Consider the following 22,882-nt stretch of genomic DNA (forward strand, 5'->3'; position numbering starts at 1 on the left):
GACTGAGGATAGGCCTTACCCAGGTTTCTTCCTGCCCATTTCCTCAGTTCTTCCTCATCTTGCTATCGTATATCTCACCACCCTTTACAGCTTTTGCTGTAGTCTTCTCATTAAGTCCTCTTCTTTGCCATTACCTAATCCTGCCTTGTCTGGGACATGTATGGGGCACCGGCAAGATCATCTACCCAGCATTTCCTCCTCTCTTCATCTTAGATGCCCTGTTTCTACTCTAATCCACATGGCTGCTCTTGGTCTGGGGTGGGAGCTTGTCTTGGGGTGGACCAATTATAGTATCTTTGTCCCTGGCCACAATTGATCCAGATGCCCAGTCTACCCAGTGCTAGACACAAGAACTCTCTACAAGGGGCTGGGTCACATTGTAAAGAATAGGAATGCTCCTGCTTTTACCATGTGGATGGAGGGAGGACAGGCAATTCTTAGAGAAGTGCCGTGTATCCATAAGAGTTTCCCCCTCATGACAGGCCCATTATTAGGATTCATTTTCACTTCATGGCAAACTTTTTATTCAGCTTTCCAGAAGCCTTTGCTAACTGATTCCATACTCTAGGAACTCTGACAACTCTAAATTATTGATTAATTCAGCCTTCTTTTCTGCTCCCATTGCCACATTTTGAAGTTTGTTTTCTGTGTGTGTAGGGGCGGGGGAGTGTATATACAAATTTTTGTGTAATTCTTTAGACGTTGTTATGTATTCTTTACATCTTGGCACTTGAGCAACTCTACAGCTCAGGTCTTGTCACATTGGCAATAGGGAAAATATAAAATAATTGCAGTGGGCTTGTATATTTACTGTTTTTAACATATTGTTTGACCTGTGACTTAAATGATGAGTCATTTTTGTCAACTTTTAAATGTACTTACATTTTACAAGTATGTCTAGCTTCTTGATAATTTTGAAGGCGGAAAAGAACAGGTTAATCTTCATAGAAGCCAGCAGAAAGGGGTGGCTATAGACTTAAAGTGAATGAATGTAATGGGGGTTTTTTGAAAAACACTTCAAAATATGTACAAACTTTTGGTATGTCATTTGAGTTGTCTCTGTATGTAAGGAGCAGTATATTAATGTCTTGTTTTAGTTCTAGAAACTTGAGTTTTATATCAGAAAATTAGAGGCTCATTCGATTATTTTAACATATGGATATTGTGATAAAGTAATAGAATTAAACAATATTACGGGCAGGAAGAACCGTTCGTTTTATAGGTGTAGATATATAGAAACCAGAAAAGCTGGTACCAGGTTTGAGGTTACATCTCAGGTCCTTTTTATTCACTGTCTTTACACTGCATTGAGAAATTACTCTGTTACTAATGGTTAATTGTCATAGTAGAACTACCTGAGTTGTTGGAAAATGGTAAATGTTTTTCCCCTTGTTGGTCAGTAGACATTGGTCATGCTGTCTCTATTTTAAGTTTCTTGAGAATAAGAACTGTTTTCTTTATGTATTTGTTGATCTCTATACTGTTTATAGTATATTATATATGATGGGAACTCTCCATGTTGACAATTACATGTTAAATGTTGAGTAGCATTTTATATTTATTGTGTTTTATTAGTTATCAATCTACACAATCTACCTCTTTTTAATTCTTTATCTTCTAATATTTACAGCCATTTTTAGACATAGTTTTGTATATCTTCAAGTTAACAAGTGCAATAGGAGCGCAGGTGAGTTTAATCTATCTTTTAAATTGCTGTAGTACTGTGTTGTAAATAGCTGGATTGTTTGTAGGAATTTTTATGTATCTCAAAGAATGTGTTTTTACAACATGTACCTAATAAAGTCTAGTTATAAAATAATACTGTATTAGAGACTTTAAAAAGTATTCTAATTTGGTGTTTGAATTTTCCTTAAGTTGGATATTTGGAAAATTTTTGTGGCATTAATAACCAGAAGTGCTTAAACATTGACATCCAAGTACTTATTGTTGTAAAGTAATGTCTAAAAAGAGATTTGGATGCAGCCATTTTAATATGAAACTTGAATGTTAAAATATCAGAAATGCCTTTAGATATAATGGTTTTTTAATATAATATGTCATTTTATAATTATATAAGTGGTTGACTCTCTTATGAGCCTTATTACCCTGTCTCTCTATTATTTGTGTTGGTAAGAATGACCCTTAAATTTTGTCTCAGTATTTTCATTGAAATACAACTTTAGTCATGTAATATGTGATGTTACTCTTACATATTTATTACACAACCATGTAATAGTATGACTGTACTGTGTATATATGTACATGTGTATGCATACGCATCTTGTAGTTGATTAATATATAATTTATATAGTAGTTTTTGCTACTTTCCAGAACACTGGGGAAAGTAGGTTTTTATTTGAATTTTCTTATCTACCGTCCTAACCTTCTGCTACCCTTGTTTTTACTATAAGCAAGTGAATAGGCCTAATCCCTCTTATCTTTGTGCTGCAATATTTTTATGGTACTTGCTACATTTTTATAAAGCTAAATATCTCTCCATGTATTCCTGTTACCTGATTCTGCATTTCTCAAAGGTAGAAACTGTTTTAGTTCTCTCCTTTGCCCATTCTTGCATTGACTATTGAAATGATTGAATCAATCATATTTAATTAAAAAATATTGAATACAAATTATAGTCCACACATGTTGTGCTAGGTAGTGGGGATAAAAAGATGAGTAAGACACAGTTCCAGCTGAAGAAGGTTTATAATCTAGTGAAAGAATAGATATTCAGACAATTATAATGCAGAATGATAAGTCCAGTAACAGAAGTTTGAATAAAATATTTAGTGTCCGGAAGAATTAGAGGTGTTATTTGAGTTGCTCTGAGGAGGATAAGTAGGTGTCCGTTAGATATGTCAGGCTTGCCAGGCATAATACCAGCTTCATTGAATGGCATGTTCAGGAAATAGTTTTTTCAGTATGGCAGGACATAGGATATAGATGGGAGTGAGGGAAGTGCCTGTGATGAGCTTGGAGAGGTCAGCTTAAAGCTTCTCTCTTGGGTTGGTCAATGGGTGATGAGGTTACTCACCAAGTTAGAAGGTATGGCAGCTGCAAGGAAGATGTAGGAGAAGGGAAAGGCAGGTAGAGCTTGTTTGGGGGACTTTAGCTTGAAGCCCTATAGAGTAGTGAGGTAAGAGTATATGGTACTTACTTGGAAATACTGTCTTGGATTCTTAAGAGTGATGGGAGTAGAGATAAAAATTTGGGAGGAAAGATCTAAGGAAGAAACCTCAGGGAATATTTTTTTTTTTTAATTTTATTTTATTTATTTGAGACAGAGAGAATGAGAGAGAGAGAGCACATGAGAGGGGGGGAGGGTCAGAGGACAAAGCAGACTCCCTGCCGAGCAGGGAGCCCGATGCGGGACTCGATCCAGGGACTCCAGGATCATGACCTGAGCCGAAGGCAGTCGCTTAACCAACTGAGCCACCCAGGCGCCCAAACCTCAGGGAATATTAACATTCCAAGAGAAGGCAAAAAAAGAAGTCTGAGAGTGTCTGTGGAGTCTTAAGGGAATATTAGGTAGAGTTCCATCAGAAGAGTTTTAGATGCCATAGGAAGAGTGAGGACTGCAATTAGGAGTTTTTATTTTTATTTATTTTATTTTATTTTTAAAAAGATTTTATTTATTTATTTGACAGAGAGCACAAGAGAGAGGGAGCGAGCACAAGCAGGGGGAACGGCAGGCAGAGGGAGAGGGAGAAGCAGGTTCCCAGCCAAGCAGGAAGTCTGACTCAGAGCTTGATCCCACGAACCTGGGGATCATGACCTGAGCCAAAGGCAGATGCTCAACCGACTGGGCCACCCAGGTGCCCGCAATTAGGAATTTTTAGGTCAGCAAATTCAGGAGAGTTGGGGATGAGATATAGTGTTGGAGGAGGAACAGAATAGATGAGTAGTTAAAAGTGTGAAGGCCCCGTGTGTATTTTCCCAAAAAAGAAATAATTAAGGGGGAAAAATTAGCCAAGTCACTGGAGTTATTTATAGAAATTGTGCATGTTGCATCCAGTGAATTTATTATGATATCCTTGAACTTTGTATATTCTCTTCCAATAATAATAGGGCCCAACAAGTATGATGGCCTACTTGATTGTTTCTGGGCTACTCCTAACTCGACTTAGAAGACCCATTGGTAAAATGACAATAACTGAGCAAAAGTATGAGGGAGAGTATAGATTCGTTAATTCCCGGCTCATCACAAACAGGTAAGAAGAAATGTATTAAATTTGGCTGTACTAAAAATTTGTTTTTATGGACATTGATGTCATATAAGTTAACTCCAAAAAGTCTGGAAGGCATTGTTACCAAAATTGTGTGTGTGTGTGTATTTACCTCTTTTGAATAATACATTATGAAAAATACCAGTTTTATAAAGTAGTAATCTTCAGCATTTCTCTTTTTCTTAACTGTGTAGTATCCCTGGTTCACCTCTTCATCTCTTTTATTGACTAATTTTATGTTAATTTCACTTTAAACACACTCAAAATACAATTCAAATTCAAGTTTACTTATAATACTTCTTCAAAGAAAATTCTGTCGGGGTGTGCCTGGATGGCTCAGTCGTTGACCGTCTGCCTTCGGCTCAGGTCATGATCCCAGGATCCTGGGATCGAGTCCCGCATCGGGCTCCCTGCTCTGTGGGAAGCCTGCTTCTCCCTCTCCCACTCCCCCTGCTTGTGTTGCCTCTCTCTCTGTGTCTCTGTCAGATAAAATAAAAAAAGAAAATTCTGTCTCAGTTTATCCACAAATACTTTTGAGACTGTGTATGCTCAGTAATTCAGTCTCACTGCATGTGTGTCTACCTATTTTCCAGATAGTTTCCAAAATGGGAAGAAAAAGTAGTAGGCTTTGGAGCCAGCCTGACTAGTTTCAAAATCTGCCTCCTCCACTTATCAATTATATATTATATGACTTCTGGCAAGTTATAGCTTTACTTTTCTTATTTATAATAGAGAACATAGGACTATTGTAAGGATTAAATATGGAATACATACAAAGCTTCCAGCACAGGTTTTGATATGTAGTAGGTACTCAGTAAATTTTCTCATGTATTGATCTGTAAACTTTAAGTCATTTTGAGGGTCCTAATCTTTATTTAGTACCCTAAAGCATTTACAAAATTACTTAGAGGATTACTCTTTTTTTTTTTTCTGTTTATGACATTTTTTTGTTTGTTTGTTTTAATTTTTTTTATTCTTATGTTAATCCCCATACATTACATCATTAGTTTTAGATGAAGTGTTCCATGATTCATTGTTTGTGCATAACACCCAGTGCTCCATGCAGAATGTGCCCTCCTCAATACCCACCACCAGGCTAACCCATCCTCCCACCCCCCTCCCCTCTAGAACCTGTTTGTTTTTCAGAGTCCATCATCTCTCATGGTTCGTCTACCCCTCCGATTTCCTCCGCTTCATTCTTCCCCTCCTGCTACCTTCTTCTTCTTCTTTTTTTTTTTCTTAACATATATTGCATTATTTGTGCAAGACTGTTGAATCTCAGATCTGTACCTCTAGAGGATTACTCTTTTAACAGTTCCTTCTTCCTTTATTTCCTTATATTGCTAAAATGGTACCAGTTTTAAATAGGGTTTTGTGCTGTAGGGAGGTGGAGGAGTAGACAGTTGGTTGAGTAGAGAGGTGATTTGCCAAGTGAATGAAAGATGGTATCAGCTAGAATGCTTTCTTTTGCAAGAAACAGGAAACCCTGACTCAGGTAGCTTAACAATAAAGACATTTACTACTTGACATAAGAACTCTTAAGATAGCCCCATTCCAGGCACAACATGATCAGGGCTCTGGCTCTTTGATGTTCTCTTGGCTCAGCCTTCCTTTGTATGTTGCCCCTTTCCTCAGCCTAATTTTTCTTATGATCACAAGATGGCAAAAGCAATTTCAGATCTCACTAGTCTTCCTCCCCTGTAAAAAGCCCAGAAATAAAAACAGGCCATCTCTTCAAGAGAGCGGGCAACTTTCCCAGAAGCCCCACCCCTGACTTTGTTTCACCTTTCATTGGCTGGAATGATCACTTGCCCATGCCTTAAGCAATCACAGGCAAGTGATTGGCTTAGACCAAATGGAACTCATTCCTCGTAGATGGGGTTGAGGCCATTCCTAAACCATTTGGGGGCATAGGAAGGGATAGATGGGTAACTAAGAAAATTGGAGTTCTCTCACATAGGAAGGAGGATGTGGAAGAGAATCAGTGATGAATAGGCAGCTAGAGTATTCTGGGTTGTTTTTGCCCTTTCAGGTTTTAGATTGGGGCTAAAATGAGTCAGAATTAGAATGCTCATCTCATCTTCCTCCATAGGCTTAAACATGCAGAGGAGGTAGAAGGAAGTGAGAAAAGTAATTATAGGTATAGAATTGTTTCTTAAACTGGAATTGTGATACTTTGGGGCTCTGTGTTGTTGTGTCAAGGAAATGGTGAAACACAGGTTGAACATGATTCATCTTTATACAAAGTTAATTTTGTTTGAAGGGGTTGAGGCAAGAGCTACCTTGTTTTTATAATGGAAAAAAATGCAGGTACATTTTGGAGTAGAATATAAAATTCACATATATATTTAAGGGGAAAAAAGAGGCTTTAAAGAAATACTGGGTGTTTATCGAAGGCTTTTTAACTGTACCCTCTAGACTCCTATGTAAATCTTTACTTTGCTGTTAAGAGTTACTTTTCTGGGAATTTTACATCGTATTGAATAGGGAGTGGAAAGACTAGACTCTAGAATCAGATGTGAGTTACAATCTCAGCTGCTTGACTAGCTAGCTGTATGACTTTGACAGACTTGTCTTAATACACTGAACCTTTCTTCATCTGTAAGAATGCCCCCTTTCTTCTAGTCAAGATTCTTGTGGCCCTTATGGACCCATTCAGGCCAGCTCAAGAAAAGGGGAGTTGTGAGGATATGGTGGGATTCCCAGCATAAGAACGACTGTGCAGCCGGGGCTCCTGGAAGCTGGCACTGTGAACTCGTTCAGGCTTGGTTTGCTTTTCAGTCTTTCAAAGGCTGTATGGCATGGCATCACTCCATAGCTTCTCTTAGCTGTTGTGTTCTCCTCTCCCTCCTGGGGGTCTGTACTCCCATTTGTCATCTATAATGGCTGCCCCAGCCCTGCCTTCCTAATGTCATAGCAACTTCCTTCTTATTTCTTATTAAAGAAATTCAGTTAATTAAATTTCTGAGAACTAGCCCAGCACATCTTTTCCAGCCAGGCTCTATATATGGCATATGCAACATGTGGCTGCTGTGCAGTCTGTGATCCTGTTAGGTGTGTATTTCTGTGCCCTCTGATCAGCTGAGCTAGGAGCAGGGTCTCAAGTACAGGACTGTGGCCACACGCACCCATTAAGCTTATAGTCTTAAGTGTCCATTTAAATAAAATATTCAGTCATAAAATAACTGTATTTCAATTATTTTTCAGGCACTGATAATATTAAAATTACTTACTAAATTATTTTCTTTAATAGTGAAGAAATTGCCTTTTACAACGGGAATAAGAGAGAAAAGCAGACAATCCACTCGGTCTTCCGAAAACTGGTAAGATAGCATGCTTGAGGCTCATGTATTTATGGAAAGATTTGATTTTTTGGCCTATGCTGATCTATATCTATATCTATCTATATAGGTATATGTCTTTAATCTTTAAGATATTTATTTTTAAGTATGAAGTATTTTTATACTGTATTTTCATAAAAAATAAAAGAATAAAAACTATCCTGTCAATATATTAAGCTTCCCAGTTACAAATATAGGTTGATTTATTAAAATAATTGTCAGTGTATTTTTAGAGATTGCTTAGATGTTTTATTTAGTGATAAATTCTTTTGTTTCTGTAGGATTCTTGAAGATACTATGATGGTTATTTAAAGTAGGGGTCAGCAAACTATTTTTATAAAAGACAAGATAAGTACATATGTAGTTCAGGCTTTTTCAGACCTTATGGTCTGTATTGACAAAAGTAGCCATATACTCTATGTAAATAAGTGGGTGTAGCTATGTTCCAATAATACTTTTTTATAAAAATAAATGGCAGCCTGGGATTTGGACTGTGGGCCATAGTTTGTTGACCCTTGATTTAGAGTTAAAAACATTGTTTCTTGCCTGATGAATCACAGACCTGTACCCCTGAAACAAATAATAGCTTATATGTTAATAAAAAAAAAAAACAACAAAAATTGTTTCTTGTAAAAACTATACATATATCAGTTTTTATTTTCTTGCCAATTGGAAAATTTGAATTCAAGTAATTTTATTACTTCATTTAAAAGATATTGAGTGCCATCTAGATGCCTGTGCTTGTTCCACGTGCTAGTAATAATAGTGGTGGACGTGGCGTACAAAATCCTGCCTCTAAGGAGCTTACATTTTAGTGGAAGCTTATGAAATTAAATTTAAAATTAAATATATATTGAGGTGATTTAAAAAGCTTAAAGAAATAGTCATTTTAAATGATTTCAGGGGTGCCTGGGTGGCTCAGTTGAGCGTCTAACTCTTGGTTTTGGCTCAGGTCATGATCTCATGAGTTGTGGGATTGAGCAGCACATCTGGGCTCTGTGTTCAAGAGGGAGTCTGCTTGAAGATTTTCTCCCTCTGCTCCTCCCCCCCAATCACATATGCTCATGTTCTCTCTGTCTCTCCCTCTTCCTCCCTAAAATAAATAAGTAAATCTTAAAAAAAAATAATTTTAGAAATTGGATTTTTGTCTTATTTAGATTTAACATGACTGAACTTTGATTGTGCTCACTGATAAAATGCATTTAAGGTTTTTCCAGGGAACTGCTGTTCATCAAGCTTGCTGATGAACATGGCTTGCTTATTCTTATCCGTTAGACTTTAGCTCCAAAGTTAACAACTTATTGTGGCCTTGCTTTCTCTGGTTAGTCTGTTTGAAATGGCCTCCACCAGTTACTTCCCAGTTTAATGATCTGTTTCCTTAAAAAATGTATTGCAATTTATATTTATCTTATTTGTTTCCTAGTTTGTCTCTTTCATTAAAATGTAAATTTCATGAGCTCAGGGACCTTGTCTGTTTTATTCATTGTTGTGTCTCCAGCATTGAGCACAGCATGTAACACATGGCATTCATTGAATAAATGTTGCAGTCATTGTGCTTTTGCAAAAGATAGTAAGAGGAAGCCACCCTGTACTCAGGAAACTCACATTTTAGTGGAGGAGACAAAAAAAACAACAACTGACTATTTTATATGATTCTGGGTAGTAATGAATTCTATGACCAAAAATAAAATGGGATGAAATGGTACAGTGTGATGGGGAGGTTGCATAGCTATTTTAGGTAGGATGGCAAGAAGTTCTTTATTGAGGAGGTGACGTTTTATCGGAAACCCACATGGAATGAGGGAGTTAGTCACAAAACAGAACTGTCTAGGACAGCAGCAATATTCCTGGCAGAGGGAACAACAAGAGGAAAGCCTTAAGGCAGTTTGAGAAACCAATATTTCTGGAGCTCAGTGAGAAGGAATAACATAGAAGCAGATGAAGTTTAGGATAGAGCCCAGTGCCAGATCATGCAGGGCCTTGAATAATCTGATAGATGGAAAAGTTGAGAACATTGAAAAGGCAGAATATAAAACATTTTTAGACTTGTAATTTTGAGGTAGTGCGTGCTTGATTAAAGCTGCAAACTAGGGCTGAACAGCATTGATGACACATTAGCACTTAGTTCAGATCGAGTGTAGTAAGATTCTTGGGGAAAGCAGAGACCAGATGTCTCCAACTAAAGCAAAGCACTGAGTGCCAATCTAGACAGCTAGTGTTTTACCTAAATTAGCTCATCCTTCTGTTTTATTGTTGTTGTTTTGATTATTGATCAGTTTTAGTATTTATGTATCTGATGGTATTGTGAATACAATATTATATACAAATGATACCACATTAACATTTATATGTAATTTCCATTCTGTTTGCATAAAAATGGTTTCATAAAGTATTTGGCATCTGCTCTGTGATAAGTATTGTGCATGAAATGTAATGTACAGTATAATCAGAAACCATAGGCAATATTTGTGGAATCAATAAATTATATAATTTTTTAATTTTCAGTAAGTATTTGGAATAAATAAATCATGCAGTTTTTTATTTTCAGGGTAGATTCATATTTTTACATACACATAAAATATAAATTTTTTTGTATTTGCTTTCTGCCAGGTGGAGCATCTCCATAATTTCATTTTGTTTCGGTTTTCTATGGGCTTCATTGATAGCATAGTTGCCAAATGTAAGTATGCTTTAAAAGAGATAGGGGAATGAAATTTGTGGAGAAAGCGAAGTATTATTAATGTTTAAATCTTAACGTTTTGTTTCAGATCTTGCCACTGTTGTTGGTTACCTAGTTGTAAGTCGTCCTTTCCTAGATTTGTCTCATCCTCGACATCTCAAGAGTACACATTCAGAACTTCTAGAGGTAAAGTATTAGTAATCAGAGTCATAATAAATTGAAATTTAAATATAAAAACAAATAAAAGCTAGTTTTTAGTCTTAGAAATGTAGGTGAAAACTAGTATTTATTTCTCTTTAAGGATTACTATCAAAGTGGAAGAATGCTTTTGCGAATGTCTCAAGCTCTGGGTCGGATAGTTTTGGCTGGCCGTGAAATGACTAGATTGGCTGGGTAAGTAAGATTAGTAATACTGAGCAATTGCAGAAAATAAGTTTTAAAAATATGTTATACTTAATGATTGTGCCCAGTTGAGGTTAAGGTAAGGGGCAACTGAAGCCCCATTTCCTATTCCTGCAAGCTGATTTTGATAGGAAAATTAAGGAAGGTTTTTCTCTGAGAGGGAGCTTTTCATGTTTCCTTAAGAGAGCTGTTTGAGTCTTCAGCCAGGTTAGTGGTTCTCAAGCTGTCCGCTCCATGGACACTAGTATTCGGTAAGTTAGAAAATGTTAAGTTAGGGCAGTCTTTTCTTAATTCATGGAAAATTAGGTTAATGAATAGAATTTTTGTATTTGAACTTTTTTGTCCTCCACTGTAAGATAAAGATGAAGTTGATTTTAATGGGGAAAGAAGTGAAAAGTCACCTTGTGGTATCTGTAGATGCAATTGCAAATATGGTCATTCTGTCTAGTAAAATTGTTCTTAGACTGTAACGTGGAATTAAGTATTTCAGTATTTTAAGCTCTAGTACAAAGGGCTTGATATGGCATAAAAAAACACCATAATGTAAAAAGTACATCTGAAGAAATTGGATCACTTCTGATCCTTCCCAGACCTGTGACTCATCCGCATATTTCTTCTTTATTCCTCCTCTTCTATGGCAGTTTAGGTCTTCATGGCAAGTTGGAGGAGATTGTCAACTACTATGAGGAGTCTCTTTCTCTTGAGAATGCGAACATTCTTCCTACTTGTTAATAACTTTTCTTAGGCCTTTATGGTTCGTGGTAGATGGGGTGCTTCTGTTCCTTCAGGAGGTTTCTGCTTGATTTTCACAGAAAAGTTCTCTTTTGTTTCTTTGATGTAGATTGCTTTCTCTTTGACCATCATGTTATTTTTATTTCCTTGATGTCTTGGCATTAGTTTTGATTTCTCTCTATTGCCACAGTGATTTCTTTCTAATAGTAAGAACACGTCATCTTTTCTCCCATTTTGGAGTAGGAAAGAGAAGAATCCTCCATGTTTGCAGGGAGGTAGCAGACGTTTGGCATATATGTAATAAATGCCTTCCTCACACATGAGGGCTAACTTTATACTTGGCTGTCTCTCACTCGAGGAGGAACTTGGTCCATACTTCCTATGTCTGAGGAATGTACTAATACTAGTCCTTGTATAGTATCTACTAGAAACCTTAAAATTCTAGTGGCAAACAACCTTCTTGACTCACCTGTTAATGAAGTAATTATCTGTTGAGGTGGAGATCCTATGAAACCTCTTCCTTTATCCTCACGTTCCTGTTCTCCTACTGAAACATGATAATAAAGCATGCATACACTATCACTCATACTTTATGATGATGAGACTTCTTTAGATTATTTCAGTTAAATTGTAATTTTAGAAATTTCAGTTAAGTTTGAATAAAAGTTTTAAACTTACACAGGGTGCTATGTGTCAGTTACATCTCAAATAAATAACAAAAATAATAGTAAAAGATATGATGGCCTTTGGAGTTTTCATTATGACTTTTTTTTTAAATTTTAGTTTTACTGCTCGGATTACAGAATTAATGCAAGTACTGAAGGATTTAAATCAAGGCAAATATGAGCGCACAATGGTCTCGCAACAGGAAAGGGGTAAATATGAATGCACTAGATCACATAGTTTAAGTTTTGGCTGATGTAATGTGATGCTCTGATACTTATTTTCCACTTAAGGTATTGAAGAAGGAGCACAAGTTATTCCCTTGATACCTGGTGCTGGAGAAATCATCAATGCTGATAACATTATAAAGTATGTATAGGAAAAGTTCTTTAGCACCACAAACATTTGTTAAACTGTATAGTAGCGTTCTCTTTCAGCTATGTTTGCTTAGTGTTTAATATAAAATTGTAATTTTTTATCAATTTCCTCTGTAGATTTGATCATGTTCCTTTAGCAACGCCAAATGGAGATATCTTGATCCGAGACCTTAATTTTGAAGTAAGTTATTAAATGATTATATATAAGCTTAGATCAGATTTAAAATGTGAAATGAAAAACTTGTCTGAATATGTAAAATAACTGTAAGGCTTAACTTAGTCTCTGAATCCACAAAATTCTTTTAAAAAATAAGTCTTTGAAACACTTAGAAATCTATCTTTCTTAATTGTGAGGACTTTCAAGTTTCAGATATTTACTATCAAAAAATCTTTTGCAAATAAAGTCTGTCACAAAAAAGCCATAGAAGATATAGTTGATTGTAATCTCTGGTGGGAAATGAAAATTTAAACATGCAATGTAGTTTTAGTCTACGTTGAAAAAGATTAGGGTTAGGTATTGTTTTGACTGTGCAGGAGGATCTGTCTCTATACAAACCAAATATAGACTCTGTTCTCACTGAAAACTGTAGGAGAGCAGCACAGTAGCACTGTGGTAACATCTCATGCCAAGTGAGGAGTGATGCTGATTCAGTATAGTCTCGTAATCAAATGGGAATATGGCAGACCCAATTAAAAAAAAAAAGCAAAAGAGGAGTATTTCTGTATGATTTGTAAGACACTCCCAGGCCTAAGGGTTACTGTTAGGATATATGTCTATTATGACTTTATAAATAGTTCCGATGAGAAAATCTTGATGATTGGTAACAGATTCCTACCACATAGGCTGTCTCCCCAAGTCTAGAACCCACTAGATACCACTTCTTTAGAACAACACTGTCCAGAACTGTTTGCAGTGATGGAAATGTTCTCTGTTTGCTTTGTCCAATATAGTAGCCACACTTGAAATTTAATTTTAATAAATTAGATCTTAAATAGCTACACGTGACTGACTAGTGGCTACCGTATGGGATGGCACAGCTCTAGAATTCCTCCTCTCTCCATGCCTATACTACGTATGTGACCTTCTATAATTTATGTTGTATGCAAAGATTCTTTTCAATTGCTTTCACTTTAAGAATGTTGTCTTATAATTTATAAAATAAGTATAATTATTGGATTTGTTTTTAAATTTTTATAATCTTAGGCAGGTCTTCAATTTTGTTATTCTTAGTAATGTATATTTTTTAAGTACATGTCCACTTTCTTTTTAAGGCACTATAAAAATAAAAAATGTTAGTTAAGCAAAGTACTTTGAACTTATTTGACAATGAGTATTATATATTGCCATATTTATCTTCAAGCCAGGAAATACAAGAATACATAGAGAAAATGTAAATATAGTTGGTAAATATTGAATGACTCCAAGTATTCTAGAAGTGTTGTCTCATTTAACTCTAGGTGCTCTAATTAGTTTGGTGTGCAACCTTGGCACAGTAGGTAGCCAACCCACCAGACAATTTCAAGATAAAGCAGAGCTTAGAACCCCATCTGTGTTAGATTTTCAGTAGCTCCCTTATTGCCATTACCCCAGGGGAAAAAGGGCCTGGGATTTCTCTTGGCCTCTTGGCCCTTTCTCCCACTTTCCCTCACTCTGTCTTTATGCAGAAATAGGTTCCACTAGCAATACAGATGTATACATAATTAAGCATAGTGAGAAGGGGTTCTTTGGGATCTGTATGTACACATACATGGAAGAGATAGAGGAGGAAAAAAGATGGCGGAGGAGTAGGGGACCCTGTTTCAACTGGTCCCCTGAATTGAGCTGGATATCTACCAGACCATTCTGAACACCCACGAAATCAGCCTGAGATGTAAGAAGATATATCTGGATCTCTACAAACAGAATATCTCTGGCGGTTGGTCTCGAGGTATGAAGCAGGGAGCAGTGATTCTGCGGGCAGATATCAGAAGATAAACGGAAGGGGCAGGGAGCCCCTGTGAACTTACGCCACGAAGGCAAAAGTCTCCTGCTCTGGGGACTGGGCACAGACTCACAGATGGGCCGGTAGTGGCAGGGAAAGGACTTTAGGGCAGCTCCCCAGACTGAAACCTGGAGCTGCGGGTTTGTGCGTGTGAACTGGGGGTGGCTGGCGGTTTTAGAAGCATGAAGGGCAGAGACGTGCCCGGCCCTGGGAGCGGCAGCTGGGAGCGCTGCTGAGGGGCGCACAACCCATGAGGCTGCGGTTTATAGCAGCACAGACAGAAATGGAGATAGTGTGGCCTGGAGAGCTCACTGAAAAACAGACTGCGATCTCTGTGTTCTGACACAGAGGTTTGGATGCAGTCACTTCTGCTCTGACTCTTGGAAGAGATGTAGAAAGCTGCCAGAGAACAGAAGCCCCCCAAAACAGTTTTCACTGAGCACCGCCCCCCCAGGGGGCAGGGGGCAGGCAAACCCTGCCCAAACAGGGTTGCCTGAGTAACAGCATGGCAGGCCCCTCCCCCAGAAGACAGGCTGGAAGAACAAGAGGCCGACAACCCTAAGGTCCCTATAAAACAGGTGCATCTTGCTTGGGTTGTGGTCAATACTTTGGATTCTACATTCCCTCAACCACCCCTCAACAGAATGACTAAGAGGAGGAACCCCCAACAAAGGAAAGACTCAAGAGACTGTGGCTCCTGCCACAGAACTAATGGATATGGATATAACCAAGATGTTAGAAATAAACTTCAGAGTAACAATTATGAAGGTGATATCTAGGCTTGAGAAAAATATTAACAACAATATAGAATATCTGAGGGCAGAAATGAGCTCTAATCAGGCCAAACTTAAAAATGCTATGAATGAAATGCAGTCTAAACTGGATACTTTGACTGCCAGGGTAAATGAGGCATAAGAACGAATTAATGAGCTAGAGGAAAAGATGATAGAAAAGAAGGAAACTGAGGCAGCATGGGAAGAACAAATTAAAACCCAAGGGATCAAACTGAGAGAGATTAGTGACTCAATGAAATGTTCCAATATCAGAATTATTGGGATTCCTGAGGGGGTGGAGGGAGAGAGAGGTCTAGAAGTTATATTTGAGTAAATCGTAGCTGAGAACTTCCCTAATCTGGGGAAGGAAACAAGCTTTCGTGTCCAAGAGGCAGAGAGGACCCCTCCCAAGATCAATGAGAACAGACCGACACCATGACACATAATAGTACAATTCGCAAATCTTAGATCCAAAGAAACAATCTTGAAAGCAGCAAGGGGGAAGAGATTTCTTACATACGGAGGGAGGAACATCAGAATAACGTCAGACCTGTCCACAGAGACCTGGCAAGCCAGAAAGGGATGGCAAGACATATTTTGGGTACTAAATGAGAAGAACATGCAGCCAAGGATACTTTATCCAGCAAGGCTATCATCAGAATGGATGGAGAGACAAGGAACTTCCAAGACTAGCAGAAACTGAAAGAATATATAACCACCAAGCCGGCCCTGCAAGAAATATTATGGGGGGGTTCTATAAAAGGAGAAAGACCCCAAGAGTGATATAGAACAGAAATTTACAGGGACAATCTATAAAAACAATGTCTTCACAGGCAACATGATGACAATAAATTCATATCTTTACATAATCACTGTCAACGTGAATGGCCTAAATGCTCCCATGAACCGGCACAGGGTGCAGATTGGATAAAAAGACATGACCCATCCCTATGCTGGCTACAAGGGACTCATTTTGGATAAAAAGATGTGACCCATCCCTGTGCTGTCTACAAGGGACTAATTTTGAACCTAAAGATACATCCAGATTGAAAGTGAAGGGGTGGAGAACCATTTTTCATGCCAACGGACCTCAAAAGAAAGGGGGGTAGCAATTCTCATATCAGACAAATTAGATTTTAAGCTAAAGACTGTAGTTAGAGACACAGAAGGACACTATATTATTCATAAAGGGTCTATCCAATAAGAGGATCTAATAACTGTAAATATCTATGCCCCCAACATGGGAGCAGCCAACTACATAAGCCAGTTGTTAACCGAAATAAAGAGACATATTGATAATAATACGTTAATAGTAGGAGACCTCAACACTCCACTCTCAGCAATAGACAGATCATCTAAGCAGAAAAATAAACAAGAGCTTTGAATGACACACTGGACCAGATGGACCTCTACACCCTAAAACAACAGAATACTCATTCTTCTTGAACGCACATGGAACTTTCTCCAGAATAGACCACATACTGGGTCACAAATCAGGTCTCAACCGATACCAAAAGATTGAGATTATTCTCTGTATATTCTCAGACCACAGTGCTTTGAAACTGGTTCTCTGTATATTCTCAGACCACATGCTTTGAAAGAAAAAATTTGGAAGAAATTCAAACACTTGGAAGCTAAAGACCATCCTGCTTAAGAATGTTTGGGTCAACCACGAAATCAAAGAAGAACTTAAACAATTCATGGAAACCAATGAGAACGAAAACACATTGGTCCAAAACCTATGGGATACTGCAAAGGCGGTCCTAAGGGGGAAATACATAGCCATCCAAGCCTCACTCAAAAAAATAGAAAAATCACAAATACACAAACTAACTTTACACCTTAAAGAACTGGAGAAAGAACAATAAGTAAAGCCTAAGCCACACATTAGAAGAGAAATAATTACGATTAGAGCAGAGATCAATGAATTAGAAACCAGAAATACAGTAGAGCAGATCAACGAAACTAGAAGCTGGTTCTTTGAAAGAATTAATAAGATCGATAAACCACTGGCCAGACTTACCCAAAAGAAAAGAGAAAGGACCCAAATTAATAAAATTATGAATGAAAGGGGAGAGATCACGACTAACACCAAGGAAATAGAAACAATTATTAGAAATTATTATCAACAACTATATGCCAATAAATTAAGCAACCTGGAAGAAATGGATGCCTTCCTGGAAAGCTGTAAACTCCAAAGACTGAAACAGGAAGAAATAGACAACCTGAATAGACCAATAACCAGTAATGAGATTGAAGCAGTGATCAAAAACCTCCCCAAAAACAAGAGTCCAGGGCCTGATGGATTCCCTGGGGAATTCCACCAAACATTCAAAGAAGAAATAATACCTATTCTCCTGAAGCTGTTTCAAAAAAATAGAAGGAAAACTTCCAAACTCATTCTATGAGGCCAGCATTATCTTGATCCCAAAACCAGGCAAAGACCCTATCAAAAAGGAGAATTATAGACCAATATCCCTGATGAATATGGGTGCCAAAATTCTCAACAAGATTCTAGCTAATAGGATCACCAACAGTACATTAAAAGGATTATCCATCACGACCAGGTGGGATTTATCACTGGGATGCAAGGGTGGTTCAACATTCACAAATCAATCAATGTGATAGAACACATTAATAAGAGAAGAGACAAGAACCATATGGCTCTCTCAATTGATGCAGGAAAAGTATTTGACAAAATACAGCATCCTTTCCTGATTAAAACTCTTCAGAGTGCAGGGATAGAGGGAACATTCCTTAATTTCATAAAAACCATCTATGAAAAGCCCACAGCAAATATCATTCTCAATGGAGAAAAGCTGAGAGCCTTTCCCTTAAGATCGGGAACACAACAAGGATGCCCACTCTTCGCTGCTACTGTTCAACATAGTGCTGTTGTCTGCAATCAGACAACAAAAAGAAATAAAAGATAATTCAAATTGGCAAAGAAGAAGTCAAACTCTTTCGCAGGTGACATGGTACTTTATGTGGAAAACCCAAAAGACTCCACCCCCAAATTACTAGAACTCATACAGCAATTCAGTAATGTGGCAGGATACAAAATCAATGCACAGAAATCAGTTGCTTTCCTATACGCTAACAATGTAACTGTGGAAAGAGAAATTAGGGAATTGATTCCATTTACGATAGCACCAAAAACCGTAAGATACCTTGGAATAAACCTAACCAAAGAAGTAAAGGATCTCTACCCTAGAAATTACAGAACACTTCTGAAAGAAATTGAAGAAGACATAAAAAGATGGAAAAACATTCCAGGCTCATGGATTGGAAGAATAAACATTGTTAAAATGTCTATGCTGCCCAGAGCAATCTATACTTTAAACACCATCCCGATCAAAATACCAATGGCATTTTTCAAAGTGCTGGAACAAACAGTCCTAAAATTTGTATGGAACCAGAAAAGACCCTGAATCACCAAGGAAATGTTGAAAAAGAAAAACAAAGCTGGGGGCATCACATTGCCAGATTTCAAGCTATATTGCAAAGCCGTACTAAGACAGCATGGTACTGGCACAAAAACAGACACAGATCAGTGGAACAGAATAGAGAGCCCAGATATGGACCCTCAACTCTATGGTCAACTAATCTTTGACAAAGCAGGGAAAAATATGCAATGGAAAAAAGACAGTCTCTTCAATAAATGGTGCTAGGAAAATTGGACAGCTATATACAGAAGAATGCAACGCGACCATTTTCTTACACCATACACAAAGATAAACTCAGAATGGATGAAAGACCTCAATGTGAGACAGGAATCCGTCAAAATCCTAAAGGAGAGCATAGGCAGTAACCTCTTCGACATTGGCCACAGCAACTTCTTTCAAGACACGTCTCCAAAGGCAAGGGAAACAAAAAAAGGGAAAATGAACTTTTGGGACTTCATCAAGATCAAAAGCTTCTGCACAGCAAAGGAAACAGTCAACAAAACAAAGAGGCAACCCATGGAATGGGAGAAGATATTTGCAAATGACACTACAGACAAAGGGCTGGTATCCAAGATCTTTATTAAAGAACTTCTCAAAATCAACACCCAAAAACAAATGGTCAAGTCAAATGGGCAGAAGATATGAACAGACACTTCTCCAAAGAAGACATACGAATGGCTAACAGACACATGAAAAAATGTTCATCATCATTAGCCATCAGGAAAATTCAAATCAAAACCACATTGAGATACCACCTTACACCAGTTAGAATGGCAAAAATTGACAAGGCAAGAAACAACAAATGTTGGAGAGGTTGTGGAGAAAGGGGAACCCTCTTACACTGTTGGTGGGAATGCAAGTTGGTACAGACACTTTGGAAAACAGTGTGGAGGTTCCTCAAAAGGTTAAAAATAGAGCTACCCTAACCCAGCAATTGCACTACTGGGTATTTACCCCAAAGATACAGATGTAGTGAAAGAAGGGCCACATGCACCCCAATGTTCACAGCAGCAATGTCCGCAATAGCCAAACCGTGGAAAGAGCTGAGATGCCCTTCAACAGATTAATGGATAAAGAAGATGTGGTCCATATACACAATGGAATATTACTAAGCCATCAGAAAGGATGAATACCCGCCATTTGCATCAACATGGATGGAACTGGAGGAGATTATGCTAAGTGAAATAAGGCAAGCAGAGAAAGTCAATTATCATATGGTTTCACTTATTTGTGGAACATAAGGAATAGCATGGAGGACATTAATAGAAGGAAGGGAAATATGAAGGGGGGAAATCAGAGGGGGAGACAAACCATGAGAGACTATGGACTCCAGGGAAACAAACTGAGGGTTTCAGAGGGGGGTGTGGGGGGATGGGTTAGCCCAGTGATGGGTATTAAGGAGGGCAGGTACTGCATGGAGCACTGGTTGTTATATGCAAACAATGAATCATGGAACGCTACATCAAAAACTAATGATGTAATGTATGATGACTAACATTACATAATAATTTAAAAAAAAAAACATAGAAGAGGTAAGATGATTATCATCTGTGATATTACTTTGTTACATGGTTACCACACTGAAGTGTCCAGAAGCTCTTCCTTTTAAAGCCCTTATGTTTGGATTTAATATACTTCTAGCCATCAGTCCCTATAACTTTACTTTTATAGTCTCAAACCCTTCACTTTCTTGCTCTTAGTTTGGTTTCAATAGGAAAGTCCTATTTGAGTCCCTAGTTATGCCCCTGCTTGTTCAAGTTTTTTTTACTTTGTGACCATGTTCTATACCACCTGTTGCTATCCTGTTGATTCTTATTTTGTCTTCTCTTCCAATGGAAGCTGTTTCTTTGGGTCTTCTGTAACGAATTCCTCTTCTCTCTCGCTCTGACTTAAGGTGTTTTAAGTTAGACTTGGCCTTTTCCCATTTATTCTGTCTTTCCATCATTTTTCTTAGCATAGCCTTTATTTAACACACATCCTTCAGTTCTTTGTAACCTTCTACCCATTTAGCTTATTTGAAAATAAGGATTTCTTTCACCTAGATGGAGGCATAATAAAACAGCCTTGGCCACCAAAAAATAAATGTTTAATGCTTTATGATTATTTTTTTGTCTTTTGTTTTACATAATAACAAAATAATATAAGCTTCTTCGGAATAGGACATTTTCTACCTCATTCTTTTATAAACTCCCCCAGAACAGACATTTATTTATCTAGATGTAGACTGAGGAGACCCTAAAAGATTAATGACTTGTAGGTTATAACGTGGGTGTTAAAATAATACTTTGTAAGTTATTTAAAATTTTTACCCTTTTAGTAAGGCATGTTTCTGATATTTGAAGATGCCTATGAATCTTCATAAGCAGCATACTTTTGTGTAATCTTTTACTTAAGTCATATTTGTGTGTAGAACTGTTTTTGATGACATTATTAAGGTAAATTCTAAAGTTGGATTTATCAGAAAGTCTTATATGGGAGGGCGTATTTTAATTTGTAAAAATATAGTGGTACATCCTATGTGGAATTTAAGAAAACAGATGAGCATTAGGGGAAAGGGGGAAAAAAAAAAAAAGAGGGAAGCAAACCGTAAAACAGACTCTTAACTATAGAGAACAGACTGAGGGTTGCTGGAGGGGAGGTGAGTCGGGGATGGGCTAAATGGGTGATGTGTGTTAAGGAGGGCACTTGTGATGAGCGCTGGGTGCCATATGTAAGTGATGATGGATTCTACTCCTGAAACTAATATTAAACTATATGTTAACTAAATTTTAAATAAAACTTGAAACATTAAAAGAAAAAATAGCCGTATAAAGCTACTGTTGTCACATTAAACCAGTCCAGGAACTTCAGTAATACAGTGTTATTAAGAACTTAATTTTCAGCAAAAGTTACCCTTATCTTTTAGTCTTAATTTAACCTGGGGGGGAAATAAAAACATTTTGAAAAATCTTTACTATGGAAAAACTATTGCTGGCTTATCATGGCTGATGTCATATTGGAAATTTGTCCAACATTGCCAAAAGCCATGGGGGTAAAGTTAATGCTGAATCTAAGATGTTTGAGCATAAAAGAGAATGCCTTTAGATATCTCTTAAGTCTAGTTATTATGTTTACAGATCATTATATATTTGGGTTTCCTGGCATATTGCAACAAATAGTATGGAGAAATACTGGCTACTGATGAAAATCACAATGAACAGTTAGGAATAGAAGACAGTATATATGGCTGACATTCCTCAAAGCATAGTAGTAGGGGACCGTTTAATTAACAGCCCTGAACTTTAGGAGCTCCTAAGGATATCACTATTAAAGTAAAGTTATTATATATAATCAGAAGTATTCACTGTACTCCATTTCACAGGAAAAGACAGTAAGTAGGTAATTGCTTAGGAAGAAGTCTGTCAGGAATATTCACTATCTTCAGTTTCACAGGAAATTGAATTATTAGGAATATTCACGATGTTCAATTTCATAGGAAAAGGTAATAGGTAATTGCTTAGGAAGTTCATCAAAAAGATTCTTTAAAATAATTTCTCAGAAAAAGGGACAGTTCATTTTTCTGGAAAAATCATTCCATATAGTTTATTCTCTAACAGACATGCATACGATGTGGTATTTTATTACAGATCAGTTATGTGGTAGGCTAGTAATTCTCAACCTTTTTTAGAAGCTCATTCTTTTTTTAAAAAAATAAGATTTATTTGAGAACGAGAGAGACAGGGAGACAGAAAGAAAGCTGGGGTAGGGGCAGTGGGAGAGGGAGAAGGAGAATCCTAAGGCGGATTCCCCAGTGAGTGTGAAGCCCAACAGCGGGCTGGATGTCATGACCCTGAGATCATGACCTGAGCCGAAATAAGAGTCAGCCACCCAACTGACCTAGCCACCCAGGTGCCCAGAAACTCATTCTTTTTTTATTGTGGTAAAATATATATAACATAAAATTTACCCCTTTCAGCCATTAAAATTTTTTTTATTGACAAAATGTACATAACATAAAATGTACTCTTAACCATTCTTATGTAAATAGTTCAGTGGCACTAAGTTCATTTACAGTGTTGTGCAGCCGTCACCACTAACCATCCCCAGGACTCTTTCATCGTAAGAGATAGAAACTCTATACCCATTAAATAATAACTCCTCATTCCCCCTCCCCCCACCCCTCCTCCCAGCCCCTGGTAACTACTATTCTCCTTTATGGATATGACTGTTCTAGGAACTTCATAGAAGTGGAGTCCTACAAGAGTTATCCTTTTGTGTCTA

The 22,882-nt window shown here is 37.5% G+C and overlaps 1 protein-coding gene across 1 annotated transcript in view; it reads left to right on the forward strand.

Annotated features, from left to right (window-relative positions):
• The window catches only part of ABCD3 (ATP binding cassette subfamily D member 3), a 75,867-nt gene that overhangs the window by 37,105 nt on the left and 15,880 nt on the right, over window positions 1–22,882 (forward strand). The window contains exons 6-14 of the mRNA XM_081817098.1: window positions 1,631–1,687; window positions 4,069–4,211; window positions 7,480–7,549; window positions 10,178–10,247; window positions 10,336–10,433; window positions 10,549–10,640; window positions 12,165–12,256; window positions 12,338–12,413; window positions 12,539–12,602. Coding sequence (XP_081673224.1) covers window positions 1,631–1,687; window positions 4,069–4,211; window positions 7,480–7,549; window positions 10,178–10,247; window positions 10,336–10,433; window positions 10,549–10,640; window positions 12,165–12,256; window positions 12,338–12,413; window positions 12,539–12,602 — 762 coding nt within the window. The remainder of the gene's footprint in view (window positions 1–1,630; window positions 1,688–4,068; window positions 4,212–7,479; window positions 7,550–10,177; window positions 10,248–10,335; window positions 10,434–10,548; window positions 10,641–12,164; window positions 12,257–12,337; window positions 12,414–12,538; window positions 12,603–22,882) is intronic.

This window comes from Leptonychotes weddellii, chromosome 4 (assembly GCF_054177405.1).
Source record: "Leptonychotes weddellii isolate Sample4059 chromosome 4, ASM5417740v2, whole genome shotgun sequence".
NCBI classification, from domain to species: Eukaryota; Metazoa; Chordata; class Mammalia; order Carnivora; family Phocidae; genus Leptonychotes; species Leptonychotes weddellii.